The 19,035-nt window shown below is 46.4% G+C and overlaps 1 protein-coding gene across 20 annotated transcripts in view; it reads left to right on the forward strand.

Annotated features, from left to right (window-relative positions):
• Nucleotides 1-19,035, forward strand: part of KALRN (kalirin RhoGEF kinase) — a 616,045-nt gene that overhangs the window by 257,671 nt on the left and 339,339 nt on the right. For all 20 annotated transcript variants that reach the window (XM_032480687.1, XM_032480702.1, XM_032480718.1 and 17 more), the window contains exons 7-9: nucleotides 4,200-4,391; nucleotides 8,045-8,176; nucleotides 11,226-11,456. In XM_032480687.1, coding sequence (XP_032336578.1) covers nucleotides 4,200-4,391; nucleotides 8,045-8,176; nucleotides 11,226-11,456 — 555 coding nt within the window. The remainder of the gene's footprint in view (nucleotides 1-4,199; nucleotides 4,392-8,044; nucleotides 8,177-11,225; nucleotides 11,457-19,035) is intronic.

The following is a 19,035-nucleotide window of genomic DNA, read 5'->3' on the forward strand; positions in this document are numbered from 1 at the left end:
GCAAGCAACTTTGTATGTTTTTGTAGCCAGTCAGGGCAGCGAGGAGCCAGGTTCAAAGTGAGAGCCTTTGGCAGAGCTGAAAACTTTCAAGATTCTGCCAAGCAGTTCTTTCAGCAGAATTACTCTATTCCATCGATTTTAGTTAATCACAGCAGGAGACAAGACCTCAAGAGAAGGGGCCGGCTGTCTCTCCTGTGATCTCCAATTAATGACTGCAGGAATGAAATGAGAAAATAGAAAATTTTGTGGGCACCAAAAGTGGGGGCAGATTGTAAGTATAAAAGGTTTTCAGTTAGCAAGATTTTGCTGGAATTTAGCTATTTTTCCCATTTATGACCAAAATGAGTGGAGGAGAGCCTTTGTGGGGAGATAGGATGGGAGATGCAACAGACCAGGCTGCAGGCACATGGCATACTGCAGGGTAGGTCGTGTTCATACCTTGGACTATGTGCTACTTTGTATAATGCCTAGTAACTGGCAGCACTGCTATAGTGCGGGCTTTAAATTAATAAAGCAGTATTGAGATAAGGGTTTAAGAAGATACTCACTAAGCCAGAACTATTAGTCATGTTGTCAACTTCTGGCCTGGGAAGCTGGTTAGTCTAGGCAGCTGGGCTCAGGGGGAGGGGTTGCAGAGAAGAAGGGGAGGAGCGCAGCCGTCCCTTGGTCCCCCAGCTCCAGCTGTGGCCTTCACACGACAGGACGGAGAGCAGAGCCAGACTGAGGGCTGAGGCTTGGACAGCCGAGGCTGGGCTACCTGAACCCCCAGGGTGGGCCACACTACCCTCCCCAGACTTGCGCCTTGCAGCCTTCCCCTGCCAGCCCTTTAGCCAACAGAGCAGTTTTTTGAACGCATCAACCAGATCATGTTACTCTTCTGTATAAAGCCCTCCCATGGAATATGGGTACTTGAAAGCTTTATAGCCTCAGTTTACGCCCCACCTCCTCCATAGGAAAGAGTCTATGGAGGGGAGTAGATTTAGTTAGTATTCCCCAAGGCACTGAAGAGAAGACAGAATAAGCACCCTGTTTATTCAGACTCGCAACCTTTCTCTGTCCTTTGAAGTCATATGGGACCTTCTCTGCCATCCTCTCCTGTCGTTTGGTTTGTGACTCCAGTTTAAAATCTGTCTGCTTATTTGTCTCAAGTTCTAGGCTGGAGGAAAATGAAGACAATGATGATGAACTTGGGCAATGTGGCTTGCCTGCAGAGTTTTGTTGCTCTGCAAAGGGGCTGTAGAGAAAAATAATGAGCAGATTCATGAGTCAACATTATATTTATCCCTCTGTTGTGAGGAATACTGCCTCTACTTCTTGTGTGAAGCATAATCACTTGTTAGCTTTAGTAAGACATTTCTCTGCCCACTGATAAGCGAACACAAAGGCACTTATTGTGCTCGTCTCAATGTGAAATGTAAGCTGTGGTCTTTGTTTGTTTGTTTTTAGCTTAAGGGTTGAAGGGGGCCTTGGAGGACTGCCAATCTCACTACCCCATTCTGTGTAGGAAGCCCCTTCCCAGCATCGTTGCCCGTGGTTTCAGATCCCTTTCCTCTGCATCTTTATACACGAGTTGCCTCTGCCTCTATTGAAGCACTTACTTCATTGTGCTTTCAATTACAGTGATTTGAGGGCTTCTCTTAAGTCTCAGCTGTGAGTCCTTCAGCCAGGATTCCTGTCTCGTCTCTCTTTGATCTCCCACAGCCCCCAACACAGAGCCTGGCCCACTCTCCATAAATATTTGAATGAGTGACAAGGTGTTAACAGCCTCCAGAGGCAGCCACAGTTCGACGTCTCTAATAACTAGAAAGTTCTTCCTGTAAGTGAGCAGAAATTTGCCTCCCCAAGTTCCCTGTGGGAGAAAATTTAAACAGGCAGTGATGACAAAGGGTCAGGCGTCCGTAAGATGTACATGAGAGACCCTGGGGACAGGCCATGCCCTGCTCTTATTGCTGTTCTTGCTTCCTGTCTGGCCAAGGGACACAAGGAAGCCCTGCAACCCTAGAGAGATCTGGATAAATGTGTTTGGTGGGGAGAGGGGAGAGTTTCCAGGATTGAGTCCTGTCTGGAGGGATAGCTCTATCAGCTCTCTCATTGTCCCACCCGTATCCCCTTAGTCTGCCCTGAGGGTCATCTGCAGATAGTTCCCAAACGCAACAACACTCCCTGCCTTTCTCTGCCTGTGGTCACTCTCTGACCTTGGGAGTGTGGTTGGCTTGTGTGGAGGTCAGGCTGGAAATGCCAGGGAGTAACTCCAGGAGGGACCTTCAACCATGAGCGATGGGACTTGGCACGTAAATACCCCACGTTCCTCATCTCCCAGTGGGATGGCTCGGAAGTGTGTTCTACATAGTCTCTCCAAAGGTTTCAGGAGGGGTGACCCCAAATGCTCACGGCAGTCACTCACTCGTGAACACATTCTTCCTTCATTTGCCCCCCTGCCCTTTCTGAGGTGCACACTCCCTCACTGTGCTTCCTGGGATCACCCAGATAAACAGGCTGCCCCAAATCCTTGTCTCAAGGTCTGCTCTGGGGGGAGCCCAAGAAGGAAATTTAGGAGAAATCCGAACGTTGGTCCCTTAGAAGACAGAACTATTTAAATTAGTATATGCCTCCCCCACCACCTTTTCTTTCCTTCTATTTCTAATTCAGAGTGGGTTTTTCTGTCAGTTCTATAAATAGAGTTTAATTTTAAGAAAAATCTGTGTTCTAACACAGAAAACCGGGCTGATAATGATTCCTAAATCTTTGAATGAGAGTTATTTCAAATAATAAGAGTTAGTAATATTCTAGTTCTATCAAGGAATGGTGCTACGTCAGAAAGATCTCAGGCCAGACTAAAGAAAGAGATTACGCGTGGGGGTCATTAGACAGCAGGGTGGATTTGTGTGTTCGAGCACTTCACTCAACCTTTTCAACTTCCACAGAGACCTTTTCAATGATGAGAGGCCTTATCAACCTGTTTCAGGTTTGGGATGAGGGGCTTGAGGTCAGGGACAGCAAAGATGAATGGGGAGCATGAAAGGAGAAGGAAAGGAAAATAAAGAGCCTTCATTAAGCTTACCCATTATTAATGAACTACCACTGAGCTAATAGAGCCAAGAGAAAACGCTGTTGCCGAAGAGTATTTATTATCACATGAGAAGATTTGTAACAAAGAACAAAGGTGTGCAAGCCACCTGCCGCCCTGGTCCTTCTTCAGACAGACATTGTGTGAGTCAGAAAAGTTCCCTGTTGGTGCCACGTTATTACCTGATTGTTTTGACACCTCAGACAATTACTAGGAGGTAGCAGTTAAAAATAGCCATGCTCCCCATTGTCTGTGTTTGTGGGAGTTCTCTTTTATCTTGTTTCTTCCTGGGGAGTTTTCTGCCAGCCTAGTAGGGAGCAACACACATGGTCATGAATTTTTAATTGGCAATCAGAGATGGGAATGAATATATACAAAATACATGGTGAGAGGAGTCAGCAGGGCCAGGAGACCCCCACAGGTGCCTTTTTGGGGTCAGGTGAGGAAATATTCCCAAGTCAAGTAGGGATAAGGAAAGACCACAGACCTTATTTTTCGCATGCGTGTTGTGGCTTCACAAGCTCTCTTTATTTAAGCCCTGGCTGATGGCCAATGCCCGAGCTCTCTCGTTAGGGCAGATGGGGGCAGTGAGTGCCTGGCTTGGTGGTAGGAAGGTGGGTAGTTATAGGTGACATATATCCTTTGCCCTCTTTGATGAGCACTGTTGCCTTGTTGTGGTTGACAGTGCTGCCCTGGGTCCAGCTCACTCCTGACAGAGGTGCTTTTGCCTCCTCCCACTCTTGCTCCAGTCTGAGCCATTGCTTCCAGAGAGAAACTCTTGGAAGTACCATGCTGTCCCCTTGGCTTGACTTCATAAGATGATGGTGAGGGTTATTAAGGTAGTCCGTGTAAAGTGACTGCATTCATGGGCATTAAGAGTTGGCACAAAAACTGAGTTGGTCCCCAGAATGAAAGTTCTCAGTTACTGTACCTGCCATCCACTGTAACTTTACATTGCAGGCAAAGACCTCCTTTGGGCCCAAAATGGATGCGTTAGTGTGACCGATGCTAGCCTCTCTCAAACTTTTTGTTTTCGGTAGCCTCATCCCCCAAAGACTCCCCCCTGTCAAAGTGCTCCGGGGATGCCTTTTCAGCCCACCCCACTAAGCACTTGCTCTCCCTTGCTCCCCAGAACGCCTATGTCAACATCAACCGCATCATGTCCGTGGCATCCCGCCTCTCAGAGGCCGGCCACTACGCATCACAGCAAATCAAGCAGATTTCCACGCAGCTAGACCAGGAGTGGAAGAGCTTCGCGGCTGCTCTGGACGAGCGTAGCACCATCCTCGCCATGTCTGCAGTGTTCCATCAGAAGGCCGAGCAGGTGAGGCCAAGGGAGCAGCTGCGGCTGCTGGTGGTGGCAGGCGGAGGGACAGGGGAAGGGCGGGGTGAGAGTTCACACACTGAGGTTGAGTGCCCCTCTTCTCGTTCTGAAACACCGAAGACCCTGCTGAGTAGTTGTGACAGTAACCCGTGTTCTACCACTTCCATGCCCCTTTTGTATAAAAGAGACGTTGGTAACTCTGGGCGGCCTTATCTAACGTCCAAACAGGAAGGAACCCAGAGCTTGTGTACATTCTGCTTAGTAGTTTATTGGGTGTGTGTGTGTGTGTGTGTGTGTGTGTGTGTGTGTTTGACTGCTTAGTTTGCATCCTATGAGCATAGACCAAAGGGGTGAAAGTAAACTGATCATTGAGTGCTAAGAGCAGGGGGAAGCTAATTTTACATGAAGTACTTGCTGTGGATAATAATGATGTAATAATAATACAAGGGACAGAAATAATAATTATCTGTTGCCATATGCTTACTGACATTGGGCAGTGACATTACTAACTCGTTTTATAGAGAGGAGCAAGGAAGCTCAGAGAGATTAAGTGACCTACCTAAGATCCAGTGGCGTGTTGGAGCTGACTAACCAGCTTAAGGAGAGCCAGTTGTTAAATTTTCAAGAATTTTACAAGCTGGTTGTTAAACATAGATATTACTTTATATAAGTTTATAGTAAATATATCATATTAAAAATAAAGATAATAAATACTCAGAACATCATTTTCAATTATTTTGCTACATTTTATTATTTTCTGTGTTCTTGAGATTATTTCCATCTATTTGTGTCTATGGTGGAAATACACACTTGTGTGATACTGATCACCTCTTCCCGACTCCACATTTGGTGTTGTCGCATTGATAGCTTGAAATAGACCAAGGTAGAAGTTTTTACACCATGGAAATCATTAAGTTTTACAGACTAGGGCTTGATCTGATGTTTTATTGTTTGGTTGTCTAGAGTCTTGAGAAAATATTTTAAAATGCAGATTAAACTTTAAAATGTGTCCCTCCTATAGCTGTTACATCAAGAATAGCACACAAAATTAAGGAAATATTCTTTTGATATTCAAAAACTATCATTCCATTCAGCAAAGAAGTCACTTACAATCGCTGATGAATGAATAACGTTCTGACATAAGTCTCCAGGTACTTTTTCACTTTTGTGTTACACCTTAACGGAGTGAAAATGTCAGCAGCTTTTGTGTTGGAACTATATGTTTGTCATTTGGAAACAAAAGCATCTGTGAGAATCGGTTACATGGAGTTTATCATAAGAAGCATTCTATATGTTATTATTCTTTGTAAATTATGTGCTACGCACCTTTTATGTCAGTAAAATTTATAACACGTGTGTATATACATACACACATACACACATATATTCGTATATATGCTGCTTATTAAACATTTATTAATACACCGCTGAGAAAGTCACATATTCATCTATGGGCAGCTGGATTTCAACCCAGATGTGTCTAACATTAAAGCCTGTGGTCTTAACGTCTACATTTCTTTCTTTGTATGACATTTGGGTAGCTCACAGATAATACAGAGTCAGACACAAGGTCATACCTTTAATCTCTTCCTCTATTACCAACCTAATGTGGAAGGCAGCCTGGGGTAATTGAAAGAGTCTAGGCTTTGATACTAGACACAGGTAAGTTCTAATTACTAACTCTTTCGGCAAGTCACCTCACCATTCTGAGCTTGTTTCCTCATCTCTAACATGAGGATAACCATAAATCTTGCAGCACTGTTATAAGAATTAGAGATGGAGCACATAAGGTGCCTAGAATGTTTTTTAAATGGTTGACAGTACTACCGTAGGCATTTGTTCAACATACCTGTCCTGGTATCTTTGTATTTCCTTCACCTGTGTCTGTTTCCATCTGAGACCTTCCAGAGACTGAAATACTTGTGTCATAAGTCAAGAGCAGCCCTGCACATTGAGAGGGAGCTAGCCTTTCTTTTTCTTTTAAGATGATGATGGTCATGACTGATAGCAACTGACAGTGAGTGCATTCTTAGGACCACGACAATATTCACGTCAGATCTGCTGTTCTCTCTTCAATCCTATCACCTGCACACTTTGTTCAAGATTTCTCCAGATTGGCAAGGGAGACTCAGTGCTTCCCTCTGTGTCTCTCTGTCTGTCTCTCCTTGAGATGACCATTTTGTGGCATCTGCTATAGGACTCTTGTTGGAATACTACAGGGAAACCCCAAGGGCCTTGAAGAGGTGCTTCCTCCATGACTGACATAAATGTCAAGTTACTTTCCAGTTCCTTTGTAAAATGATTACTGATGGACCAAAGCAGCTTCTGAGATATTAGCAAGTACATGCAATCTAATACTGAGTGTCACCCAGCACTCTTCCAGAATTGTTAGGAGATGGCTTAATGGGATAAAAATCATACAGAATGAAAAATCGACTGTAACAGCTGACTGGCTAAGGACTGAAAGCAGACAATGATACCAAGACTAGAACTCAAGCAGTTGCAGAAATGCGGTACCCGAATTGGGAGTAACTGAAGGAGTCAACTTCTATTTGCTATTTCCTGACTTGGATTAGTTTGGATTAGAAGCAATTTTATTTGTATCTATTTTTTAATGCAATTATCAGGTATTACCAGTGCTTCAGGGAAACTCATAAACCACGCTTCTTTTTAGCTGGCAACAACACACACACACACACACCAAAGGATGGATTCAAGGCTATTTTTTCAGTGCATTTATTTAGGCAGCTCTTTATTGTCCTCAGATGGGCTGTTCTAGGCAATGAGATAAAAAGGTATTTAGGCAATTAATTTAAGTGGAGCTGTGCATCCAGGCAAGAGGAATCGCAGACAGCACCATTCCAGACTGTTGGGTGAAAGATTATTTGCATTTTAGAGGTGTATTTTCCACTCAGTAAATCTGAGTGATTTCAGTTAGCTCACCCTTTGTGCATGGAGACCCATCATCTTCCATAGTTGTTAATTTTAATTTTTAAATAATTTAATGTCTGTCAAGATCTATATCTATATATCATGTCCCAGGAGCCACTACAGGCATAGTACAGTCTGTCCCCCAAAGTTGCCCCTCCCCACCTCCACCGCTAGGGACTGAGCCAGCAGCAGGGATCCTGTTGAGGGTTAATCTTCATTCCCTGAGGGAATGGTCTCTGTGAGTTCCCTGGGGTGTCTGATGGGCCTGTATGAGGTGTTCTTTGCTCCTCTTCACAGCTTGATGTACACACTATAAAGTGCACGTGTGGAAACATCCCATTTCATTGCATCCTGTGAGTGTGCACAGGCCAAGAAGCTCTCATGTACACATGTAATGCAGTGAACTATTTGCATACCTATAGTTTATAGTCAGTGTGTGGATGTAACCTGTTGAACATACGCACACTCCCACCCCCAGCAGTTTCGTAATAGTCATCTTTGTTTGTGGAAACTACACTTCTTAAACAGGCATTGGGTCTGATTTCTTAATGGGGTTGGTGTTCGTAGAATTAAAGCAAAAGCTCCACCCTCTGCATTGGTCTCTAAGGCTCCCTGAGGTTCCAGTGCTTCTTCCGAGGGCATCTGACCATCTCCATGTAATCCGCCCATCGCCCTACCCTGGTGCTCCCACACTGACCCAGCTGACTGGCTTTTCCTTCCAGTTCCTGTCGGGAGTGGACGCCTGGTGTAAGATGTGCAGTGAAGGTGGCCTGCCGTCCGAGATGCAGGACCTGGAGCTGGCGATCCACCACCACCAGTCCTTGTATGAGCAGGTGACCCAGGCCTACACAGAGGTGAGAACCAAGGGGGTCCTGGCTGTGCATGGGTGGATGGGCGGCAGAACCGCTGGCCTGTGTGCTGTGAAATAGCCTGGGTCAGCCTAAAAAGAAGAGAGGCCGTTTCCTTTTGGAGACAGCACTAAGATCTTTCATCTGTGAATGATGGTGTCTCCAGCCAGGAAGCAAAAAGATGCGGCCATCAGCAGGTACTGCCTTGGTGAGCATGCATACACCTGCATCCCTACCCCCACAACATGCGAAGGTGGGACTCTCTCCTCTGAGGGAGGACTGTGAGGAAACAAGGTCGTGCTGCTCTGGAGTTGCTTTCTGGCTGGTGTACGGGCATGCACACACCAGTCCAACCACCCCTTTTATGAAGCAGCTCCTCAAAAAATACTAATTTTCTCAGAGGACAGCTCACTATGGGGTAGAGATAAGTGTTTGCAAGAGCGAGAAGCTGCTGTGAAAGTGAAGGACAGACTAAAAGGCTCTTCTGCTGAAAATTCAGCGGCAGGAAGCATGGCACAAGTTAAGAGGGGGGAAAACTTCCTTTCAAAGTAAAAGGAGAGGGGCATATAGCTGCATCTGTGTGGATAGACACAGGTAAGCAAGCTCGTTGAGTGGCGTGAACTCTGAGGGAGGGGCTGAGGGATGTGAGGAAGCTGGATGGGGGCGCGGCCACGATGGCGGAGTAGAAGGACGCTCGTAGCTCACCCTCTCCCACAAATACACCGAGAGACATCCACAGACCTACCCGCTCAACTCAGAACACCTGCTCTAGAATCTACATTTTAATAAATATTGCCCCACTTGAGTCTGGTCGCATGTTGAAGTCGAAGAACCAATGCTTCTGGGTGAGAGAAAGAGTTTTTGCCAAGTCAAAACCCAAGTTTGAGTCCTAGCTCCGCACTTTCCTGCGTGACCTCGGGCAGGTCACTCAACCGCTGAAAGCCTCAATTTCTTCATCTGTAAAATGAAGGTGATAACACCTGCCTGTAGTTTTAAGGGCTGTAAAGATAATTCATATAATGCTCTTGGCCCAGTGCCTGAAGATAATAAGTACTAAAAAATGGTAATAGGTTTTGTCATTATAGGAAGCAGAGAGGAGGGTTTGTGAGCCAAATCTGATCTCATCAGCTCTGATGCACATGGCCCAAGGCTTTCTGAGGCCCCTTGCCTCTACCTGGGGGTCAAGACTCTCTAAATCTACTCTTTGTAAATACAAAAATAGAGCATACAAATGAGATTAATATTATACTTACATATTTCACACTTATGGAGTGTGAGTGTAATTATATAGAGAGACACAGTTTTTCTCCCACTTAATTCTCAGGCTCTAGCACTGCAGGACATTGACACTCCCTCCAAGCCCCCTTCAGAGGTCAGTGGGCTGTTCCTGCCTCCCCCACATGTAGACTGAGGCAGAGGAATGAAACTCTGGGTGACTTGGATTTGAAGACTTGGCCTTCCATCTCGAACCACCCTGCCCTGGACATAGCACAGTGCCCAAAGGCAGCATCTGCTCAGAATTCCCTGAAGAGAGCTCTCTCGGTTATGGCCACGGGATGTGCGTCTTCTTCATATCTCTGGAGGGCATTACTTCTGTGTTATTTGTGAGGTACTTCCTCTCCCCTTCCTTGGCAGGACAGCATGGGCAGCAGGCAGGGTGAGATGGGGTGGACAGAGGTAGTCACCTACTCTGACTGTATTCCTCCAGCCAGGTTTCCTTTCCTGTTTCAGCTGTGTTCTCCACTGGTGCTCTTCTTACTCATACCCCAGCCCAACTCACACTTCTGTGGCTCTGTCAAGGGGGGAGTAACAGCTGCCTCTGTATTCCTGAACACCCACCCCCCAGCCAAGCTATTATCAAGATGTGCAGCTGGGGTGAAGGCAGGGTGTGAGCCCAGCAAATAGCTCCCCATTCATCATCACAAGGCTGGAGGTGGAAGCACACCTCCTTTCCTACTTGCTGGAAAGGAGACCATTCCAACTCCGAACCAACTTTTATTTCATTATTCACCAAATTAATTTGGGGTCTAAGTTTCCTATCAGTTCCCTAGACACCCCTGTTTTAAATTAGAAAGACACATGCTCTGCTGGATACTCTGCCAAGGACTAGAGAGCCACAGGTGTCAATCAAATGATGCCATTTTCTAGAGATATTGCCAGGATTCCAGTGAGGAATGACAGGGAATGTCACCCCCACCGGTTTCAGCACTGACGGTGAGTGTTGGGAAACCCAGGAGCATGGATGTTATGTTTATAATCTAAGGGTCCGTCCCTTACCCTGCATGTTCCGGAAAGACAGGGATGTTAACAATTTCAGGAGAAAAAAAAAAAAAGGTGGTTCTATTAAAGGAGAGCAAAACAAAGATAAATAGAAAAGAAAATGACAATGAAATGAAGAAGACAGGATAGAGACATGATGATGATGATAAGGGTTGAATTGGTACTCTGGTACCAATACTACATGCTGGGCCCTATCCTAAGAGCTCTGCATGTGTTAACTCGTTCAATCCTCACCACAACTCTGAGGTACGGACCATTACTGTCCCTATTTCACAGACAAGGAAACTGAGGCCTGAAGAGGTCAAGTAATATAACTCTTGCCTCTGGTCACATACCTAGAAGTTTAGAGGTAGGTCAAGGAAGGTAAAGAAGGAAGAGGGAGAGAGGTTTATGGTATCAATTTTATTTCTGAAATGAAATTCTGCTGCTGAGCTAGTCAGTGAGCCAGTCAGAATATTTATCAAGTATCAAATGTCAGGTACAGTCCTAGGTGTTGGGGAGAGATAAGGCAGGGTCAAGAGGCACTGATTTGAGGTCTCGTAGACCACTGGCTGCTGCTCCCGCAACTCCTCTCCCATAGGATCCAGGACTCTCCGCCCTCCCTAGGTGCAGGCTGGGGACCTGGCAGCTCTCGCTAGCACAGTCCTTGGTTGTCATGGGTCTAGATAGCACTGAGGTTCTCAGTCCTGATCAGGGACCCTCCACAGCCTCTCATGCCCTCTCTGTGCCCCTCACCCCTCTGCTCCCTTGACTTGACCTTCTTTCCCTCTTGCAGGTCAGCCAGGATGGCAAAGCGCTGCTGGATGTGCTGCAGCGTCCCCTAAGTCCTGGGAACTCCGAGTCCCTCACGGCCACAGCCAACTACTCCAAGGCAGTGCACCAGGTGCTGGACGTGGTGCACGAGGTGCTGCACCACCAGCGGCGGCTCGAGAGCATCTGGCAGCACCGCAAGGTGCGGCTCCACCAGCGGCTGCAGCTCTGCGTCTTCCAGCAAGATGTCCAGCAGGTGAGAGACCGCTTCCCTGCACCTGGCATCCGTCACAGGCAGGCAGACAGCTGGAGTCCCTGACCTAGGTGATGAGGCCTGGGAACGCCTGCATTGTGGAGGGAAGAGGGCAATTCAGTCCCACCTGCTCCCTCCCACCCCGCACCACCTGGACTTGTTTATGGATGCTTCTCACCTAAGCAGCTGTACAGACCAGGCTTTCTCACTCTCTGCTGTTGGGAAGGGGGACTCAATCTAAGAAATAGCAATTCCTTGTAATCACATGACATTGTTTTCTTTGGAAGAAGCTTGACCCTCCCTCAGTCATGAGCTTTCTGGACGACTCCAGTATCCGGGGAAGGGGGGATATCTTAGTGCTGCCAGGGCTGGACCACACATAGAGTGAGCTCACTTCTCAATCAGAGATACAGATGGCCTGTTAGAGTTGGGGTGTGATGGGGTACAGGGCCTGTGGGGAATTCTTTGGTGAGACAGGACTTGGGAAATCAGATTTAAAACATGGACTGTAGATAACTGTATATTCCATGATTAGGGATTATTTCTAGCCTAATCTGTTTTTGCATTGTTAGTACAGTCAGAGCTTTTTCCTTTACCACAAATCATAAAGAAATGGTTATGTTTCTAACTATAAAAGGACAGCCTTGCCACAGTTGCCCTTTTGGATGAAATGACCCATTCTTTTCTCCTCATACTTCCTTTGTTTCCCTGGGGACCCTGGGAGCTTTTCTCTGAGGACTGATGAGCTAAGAGGGGAAGCTGGTTGGGAGCTGGAGACTGAACTTAAGATTGAGCATCACCTCCCTGCTAGTTCTCTGTGAGAGGCAGGGGTGGGGGCACTCGTGTTATCAGACTTTTCTGGCCACCACATAATTTCAAGATCATACATGTAAAATAACTCCAGATAAGAACATGGGCTCTGGAATCAGACAGCCTGAGTTTAAATACTGCTCTGTCAAGTCTTGGCCTGTGACCTTGGGCAAGTGACTTCACTCCTTGTGCTTCAGTTTCCTTACCCCTAAAATAGGACCCATCATGTACCTGTCTCATTGGACTAATGAGGTGTAAGCACAGCACCTGCCTACTGTGTAGGAGATCCTCCAGCAGTGTTATCTGGGTTTAGTCACATCCTCTTGAGTGGTACTCGGGTGTCCCCTGGTGCTTGTGCTGTTGGGAACCCAGCATGATTTTCCTGTCTCCACAACAGCAATTACTTCGTGGATCTGCTGAGTTCCATTTCATTCAGTGATAAAATCTCAGCACTGCCAGGGACGTGGAAGAGCATCCAGTCTAACCTACTATAGGGTCGTGGAAATTGAGGCCCAGAGATGTAAAGTAACATGGCCATAACCATGCAGCTAGTTAGTGGTAGTGCCGGGCCCAGAAGCTACATCTTCTGACTCCCAGTCCGGGTGTCCTACAGAAAAGCCACATGAGAGAGGAGCAGGCAGACAGAGGAGGAGAATGGAGAGACAGGGAGCACACATGCACACTTACATAGAGAGGGGACAGACAGACAGACACACACACACCCCAAAACAGACAGAGAGAGGGAGAGACAGAGACAGACAATGGGGGAAGGGAAAGAGAAGAGAGATTTAAGGACAGAATGCAGAGAAACAGACACACACCAGCTGGAAGGAGAAAGGGAAAGAGGAGGGTACGGGGATAGACAGAAGAGAAAGAGACAGGGCCTCCTGCTAGCAGAGGGAGAGGGCAGAGTGAGCCTGCCTCTCCCCACCTGACTCCTTGTTTGCTGCCATTTCTGGGCATGGCCTTTGCCCAAATAGGAATACCTTGACCCAAAGCACAGTAGAGAAGTTGAAACCAAAGATAGACACTAGTGAAAAAAGATTCCATTTAAACATCTGCAGCTAAAATTGGCCTGACACATCATCTCTGTGTAGATGTCCCTTGGGTGCCAACAGGTGTACACTTAGCATTCTCTTCCCCCCTGGGCTTGAGGACAGTGGAAATAAGTCACCCTAAGGATCAAACTGGGACTTGGGTTCATTAAGCTGCAGAAGGACATAGACGGGCCCACCTGCCATTGATTGCTGGTGGAATAATTTTCGGTGCTATTGTTTTTCCAGTTTGGAGTGGGACAGTACTGACCAACAGCCAAAAGAGCTGTTGCCAACCTTTAACTTTCCGTTATTCTCTCCTAACTCCTGCGGCTTCCCAGGGGAGTAAAGGACTCCTTCCAAGACCAGGTAGAGCTGACTTTGTCGTGAGAAGAACAGGGAGTAGCTAGAGTCTTGATCTTTCTGGTATATGCAAACTCCATTCCATTTTTTCATAGCCAGAGTAAGTGTTTTGAGCACTCTACAGGCCCTCTTTTTCTGCCTCCCTTTCCTCTTCTTCCTCTGTGTTGTGCAAGAATACATTGATAAAGTGTTTTTGAACAACTACTGTGTGCGAGGCCCTGTGCTAAGAACTTGAGATTGCTGGCCAGAGAGGAGACATCTACACTTGAGGATGTCTGGATGGCACATGGCTATCTGGGCTCAGGGACAAAGAGCGAGACAACAATGGGCTGGCGGAGTCAGAGCAGAGAAAGTTCCCTGCAGTTGGGGTGGGATTTGGACTGGTCCTTGGATTCAGGCAGAAGAGATGGGGATGGTGTTCCTGGGGAAGGCCAGGAAGCAAAGAATAAGTTATAGTAGCCAGAGGAAAGGGAGGAGGAGGAAGAGGAAATAAAACTGGGTGCTTGCTCTTGGCAGGAGTAATGGGAGGTCAGGCTGGAAGGGTTAGGAGTGGTCTTGGTGGTATGGGTGGGACGTGACCCATTGGAGGCTCCAATACTCTCTCTTAAAAGCAATGTGTTTTGCTTTGAAGTGATCCAAAGGTGAGCTAGGGAGGGGCAGTGATGACAGAATTTGTCTGGCTCAGTGACTTAGCATTCTGAATGAACATATTAATATTAAAGTCCATAGTTCTTGTACTACAAATGAATCTCACCTGTTTCTATCAGGTTTTTCTAGAGCCTCATGGGGGAAAGTTATAGCTTTTACTGTCAGCTCTTGCCTGCCAAAGGATGTGTAAAAAGGATTCAAGAGTAATTTTTAAAACTCCAGATATTCAGTCCTTTACTAGCTATAGTGACTACAGCCCCTTAATTGTATTAAACCAGTTTGGGCATCATATACTCCAGTGGACAGCTTTGCATAGTAAAAGGTGAGCACTTTGGGTTACAAACAGCATGCTTAGAAAAAGGTGACTGGAATGATGATGGGTTGGGAAATGAACTCTTCCTGTAAGAAGGAAAGATTAAAGCATCCGAGAAGGAAAATGCTCAGGGTATAGTCTCAGATAGATGGGGGAACACACACAAAGGGGAGCCATCCTCAAAATCTGAAATGCTGACTAGTTAGTTCCTTGGTGGGTATGTTGGGGCGGAGATTCAAACATCAGAGGGATGGTTGGATTCCAACCCTGAGGTTTGGTTACTGGGATTAAATGTGTCTATAAAAGTTTTATTGTTCATAGCTCAGGATTCATCATCTTTGTGAGTAATTGAGCTTCTAATTCCTTTACTTATCTTTTCTTGTTTAATCATCCAACACTATGAAGCATGTGATAGTCTGGTGCCCACCTTACTGGTGAGGAAACTGAGTTTTAGAAAGGTTAAGTAAACTTGTGCAAGGTCACACAGCTAGTGGCAGAGGAAGGATTCCAACCCACGTTTGCCTCATCTCGAGGTCTATGCTCTTAGCCTTTCAGCTCTGCCCGGAGCACTATGCCAGGTGATGGGAATGCACAGAGACACAGCTCCTGCCCTTGAGGGGCTTATAAGTTAGTGCTGGAATGTCATTGCTCAAAGGGCCCCGAGAGAGAACGCGATCCCAAAGGATGAGACTTGCCCAAGATCATATAGCTGCTGACAGCTGAGATTCATCCCCAGCCTGCCTGTCCAGTAAGACCCACCCAGGCAGTCATACTCAGATCTGAACATTATTTTTCACCTGTTCCATCTTTATAAAGTTTGCCCTCTATGGTTATTTATCTCTAACACAGATTTCCCTAAAACAGGCACCACCCATTCTCATTTGTTTTTCACAACCGTGATTTTGTTAACTCAGCATTGCTGATGCCTTTCTTTGTAGGATATATCTTGAATAATATCCATTTGCCCAAGGTAATATTTAGTATTAAAGTTCTCAAGTAAGTTTTGCTGGTGATGATCTAATCATTAATAGACAAGTAGATAATAGATAATTCTTTGGGCAGGATGAGTGTCCAGAAAGAGAGAAGGGTTGAGGTGCAACTGAACTGGGGGAGGTAGAAAGGGGAGAAAGGGAGGGCTCTGCTTGTCAGGGTTGCTTCCTGGCTGGAGTGAAGATAGGGGAACTTTCCCATCTGCCGAACTGGGGGCACTCTATCCCTCTCCCTGTAGTAGGAAGCTGCTACTGAAGGGTCTGTTCCAGTCTTCTACAAGCACTCCCCAGCTAGAATTGGCAGGGCTGGGGAGTGAGCTTTAGAGGCTTGCCCCCAATGTGCTCAGACCCTCCTGCCTGGAAATTTCACAGACCCTTGGTACCCCTTTGTGCTCTCCACCTCACCTCCATTCCTCTCTGCCCTACTTTCTGCTTTCTCTTCCCTTCCCCATCATGGCCTTCTCCCTTGGTGCTTACTTTGAATTTATGAATGCAAACTCTGTTCTGACTGAGCATTGATCCTTCTGTGATGAGCACCTTCCCAGGAAGGACTTGAGTGCCTCCATCTGGCAGAGCTCGGAGGCTGATGGGTCCTGGAAGGCGCTGAAAGTCCCTCAGGAGTTACTGAGCCACAGGGCTTTGTTGATCCATAGTAATTTTAAACATCTTTAATACCCTCAATTCCTTTTTAATTATTATGTTAACAAGTGACAAGAGAGTCACCACCCAGGGTCACTGCTTTCTGATAACACCTGTGCTCAGCATGTCCTTGACCTCAACATGCTACTTCTGGAACCTTGAATACCAGGCTAAAGGATAAAAGGCTCACCCTTTATAACTAGTGGGGAGCTCCTGAAAGATTTTGAGCAGAGGAAACAGGTGATCAGAGTGGAGGTCTGTAGTAATTTCATGCCACTTGGTGGACTGGGTTGGAGTGGGCGGATCCTGAGGCCACAGTCACGGTGCAGCCATACAGCATGAACTCAGGTGATGAGGCAAGGGTAGACTGGAGAATATTTATGAAAAAAATCACTGGAAATTGCTTTACATTTTGTTTATAGGAAACAAGGGAGGTGTCATGTATGACTATGAAACCATATTTTTCAAATGTGGTCCTTGGACCTGTTAATGAACTGAACTCAGGTCTGCTTGTCCAACTCACAGCAAAGACAATCTACTGACATCAGGTTGTGGTGAAGGAAAGTACAGCATTTATTGCAGGGGGCAGCAAACAAGGAGAGCAGGAAGCTCATGCTCAAAAGACTCAAACTCCCTGATGCTTCCAAGAAAGGGTTTTTAAAGGCAACATTAGGGGTAGGGATAGCAGGATATGTGATCAGCTCATAGCCATTTTTCTGATTGGTGGGGAGATAACAGGGTGATGTTTGGTGGATCTCAGTCATCAACCTTCTGGTTCCAGCCAGTCTGGAGTCTACTTGCTTGTGGTCAGCATGTAGTCACCGTCCTGTGCTAGGTTGGTGAGGTTGGCAGTGGGGGTCTTAGTTTCTTCAGAGCAACTCAAAGATGCGTCAGATTGTTATCTGTATCCTTTCGGGAAGAACTAAGAGTCCTCTGACTCCATTGTTCTAATCATTAACTGCTTGAATCTGCTTTTTGGAATTCAGGGAAGGCCAAACAAGAACAGGGGACATGGAGGGGCCCTGGAAGGCCATGCAGGGGCCTGCTCATTGTCAGGCCCCTCTTTTCTTTGAAGCTCTTCAGTCCTGATGGGAACAGGGGCAGGACAAGAACAGGAATACAGTTTTGGATAGAGAGGTTAATCATAAACTTGGCGGGGAACTCGGTTTTAGGGAGACTCCATTTCAGGCCCCTGGCATTAAAATCATCTGGTCAGAGTAGGGGCTTGTTAAAAACAGATTGTCTGGCCTTATTCCACACTTTTCGATTCAGAATCTGTGGGTAAGATGGTGCTTATATTTTAAAAAGAACCCCAGGTGATTATTCTGAAGCATTCTGAAGTTTGAGAAGCACTGACTTGAGAGGTTCAGTCCTTAGTGATGAGAAGTGTGGTGACACCACAACAAGAATCAAAGGCACCAGGGTTAGGAGATTCTCTCAGGGAGGTGCCAAGGACAAGGACGTGTTCTACTCAGCTTAGCCTGTTGGGAAGGGACAGGTGTGGACTAACTGGGAGTGGGGGTGCGGTCTCTTAGCTGGCTTCCACTCAGCATCACATCCGTCAGGAGGAAGGACCATGGTTCTCAGGGGAGGAGGGTCTGTACACCTGCAAATGACTTTCAGCTGAGCCCTCTCAGAAGACTGATGGCTTTTCCTGCCATAGCAAGACATTTATTTTGATCATGCTTGTTTCAAAGAGTGGATAGAAAATGAATTGTGGGTAATTGGGCCTTTCAAGTGGCGCCTGCAGGCTTTCTGGTCACAGCCAATGGGGAGCAGAGGATGAGATTTCCCCCTTCAGAACTAATGCTCAGCGTGCTGAGCAAGGAGACAGAAATACTGATGTGATGGACTGTCCTGGGTGCTCTCACACATTGTGTGTACTTGAGCCTTTAACAGAACACAGTGTGTTGTTGACACCTGATGGCATGTAAACTCCCCTTCAGGGACCTGAAAATAACGGCTTTCTCCAGAGTAGGGAGGCCAGGGCTGGGGCGGGGGTGAGGGGGAGCACTCCTTTAGCTTACTTCAAATAATAAAGCGTCTCGCCTGTTTTATCATGGATCAAATTATGACACAGACTTAATAACATATTTCAAATAAGACAACTGATCAAAGAGAGCCAGAGGAGGGGATCAGAGAGTTGGGATTCTGATTTCACAACTACTTATAAAATATCTCCATTTCTTTGAACGGTTTTTGCCCTTAAGGAAGTTCTCAAATCAGATTGGTTGAGTTCATTGACTCGTTTATTCAGCAGGTGCTCTTTGAGACACAGCGACATACCAAACAAAGCCCCTGCCCACTGGGAGCTTACATTCAGGAGGTAGAGAGAAAACACTGCCACAAACAAACCAACATGTCGAGGCCCTAGAGTGAGAGCCAGTGACATCCGAGCAGAGAGCTGAATGAATAGGCCATGGGGTGTGTTTAAGTAGAGGTTCCAAGCATGTGAAATGAGGCCTACAAAGTCCTTGGGACCAGGGCAAGCTAGGTGCATTCATGAAAGCAGGAGAATGGCCCGAGTACCAGGTGAATAGAGAGGAGGGAAAGAGGGTAAGAAGTTTGAAGGAATGGACTGGGTCCAGATCAAATCAGGCCTTAAAAGCTATGGAGAGAATTTGAATTTTTTAAGTGTGGTGGGAAACAATTGCAGAGTTTTGATAAGAGGAGTGTCATGATTTGATCTATGTTTAAAGAAATGTTATGTTTAAAGATCTGGCTACCATGTGGATGGGTGTCAAGACTAAAAGGAGAAAGACCACTTGGAGGGCTGGTGGGCTGAG

The sequence above is a fragment of the Camelus ferus genome, chromosome 1, assembly GCF_009834535.1.
Source record: "Camelus ferus isolate YT-003-E chromosome 1, BCGSAC_Cfer_1.0, whole genome shotgun sequence".
NCBI classification, from domain to species: Eukaryota; Metazoa; Chordata; class Mammalia; order Artiodactyla; family Camelidae; genus Camelus; species Camelus ferus.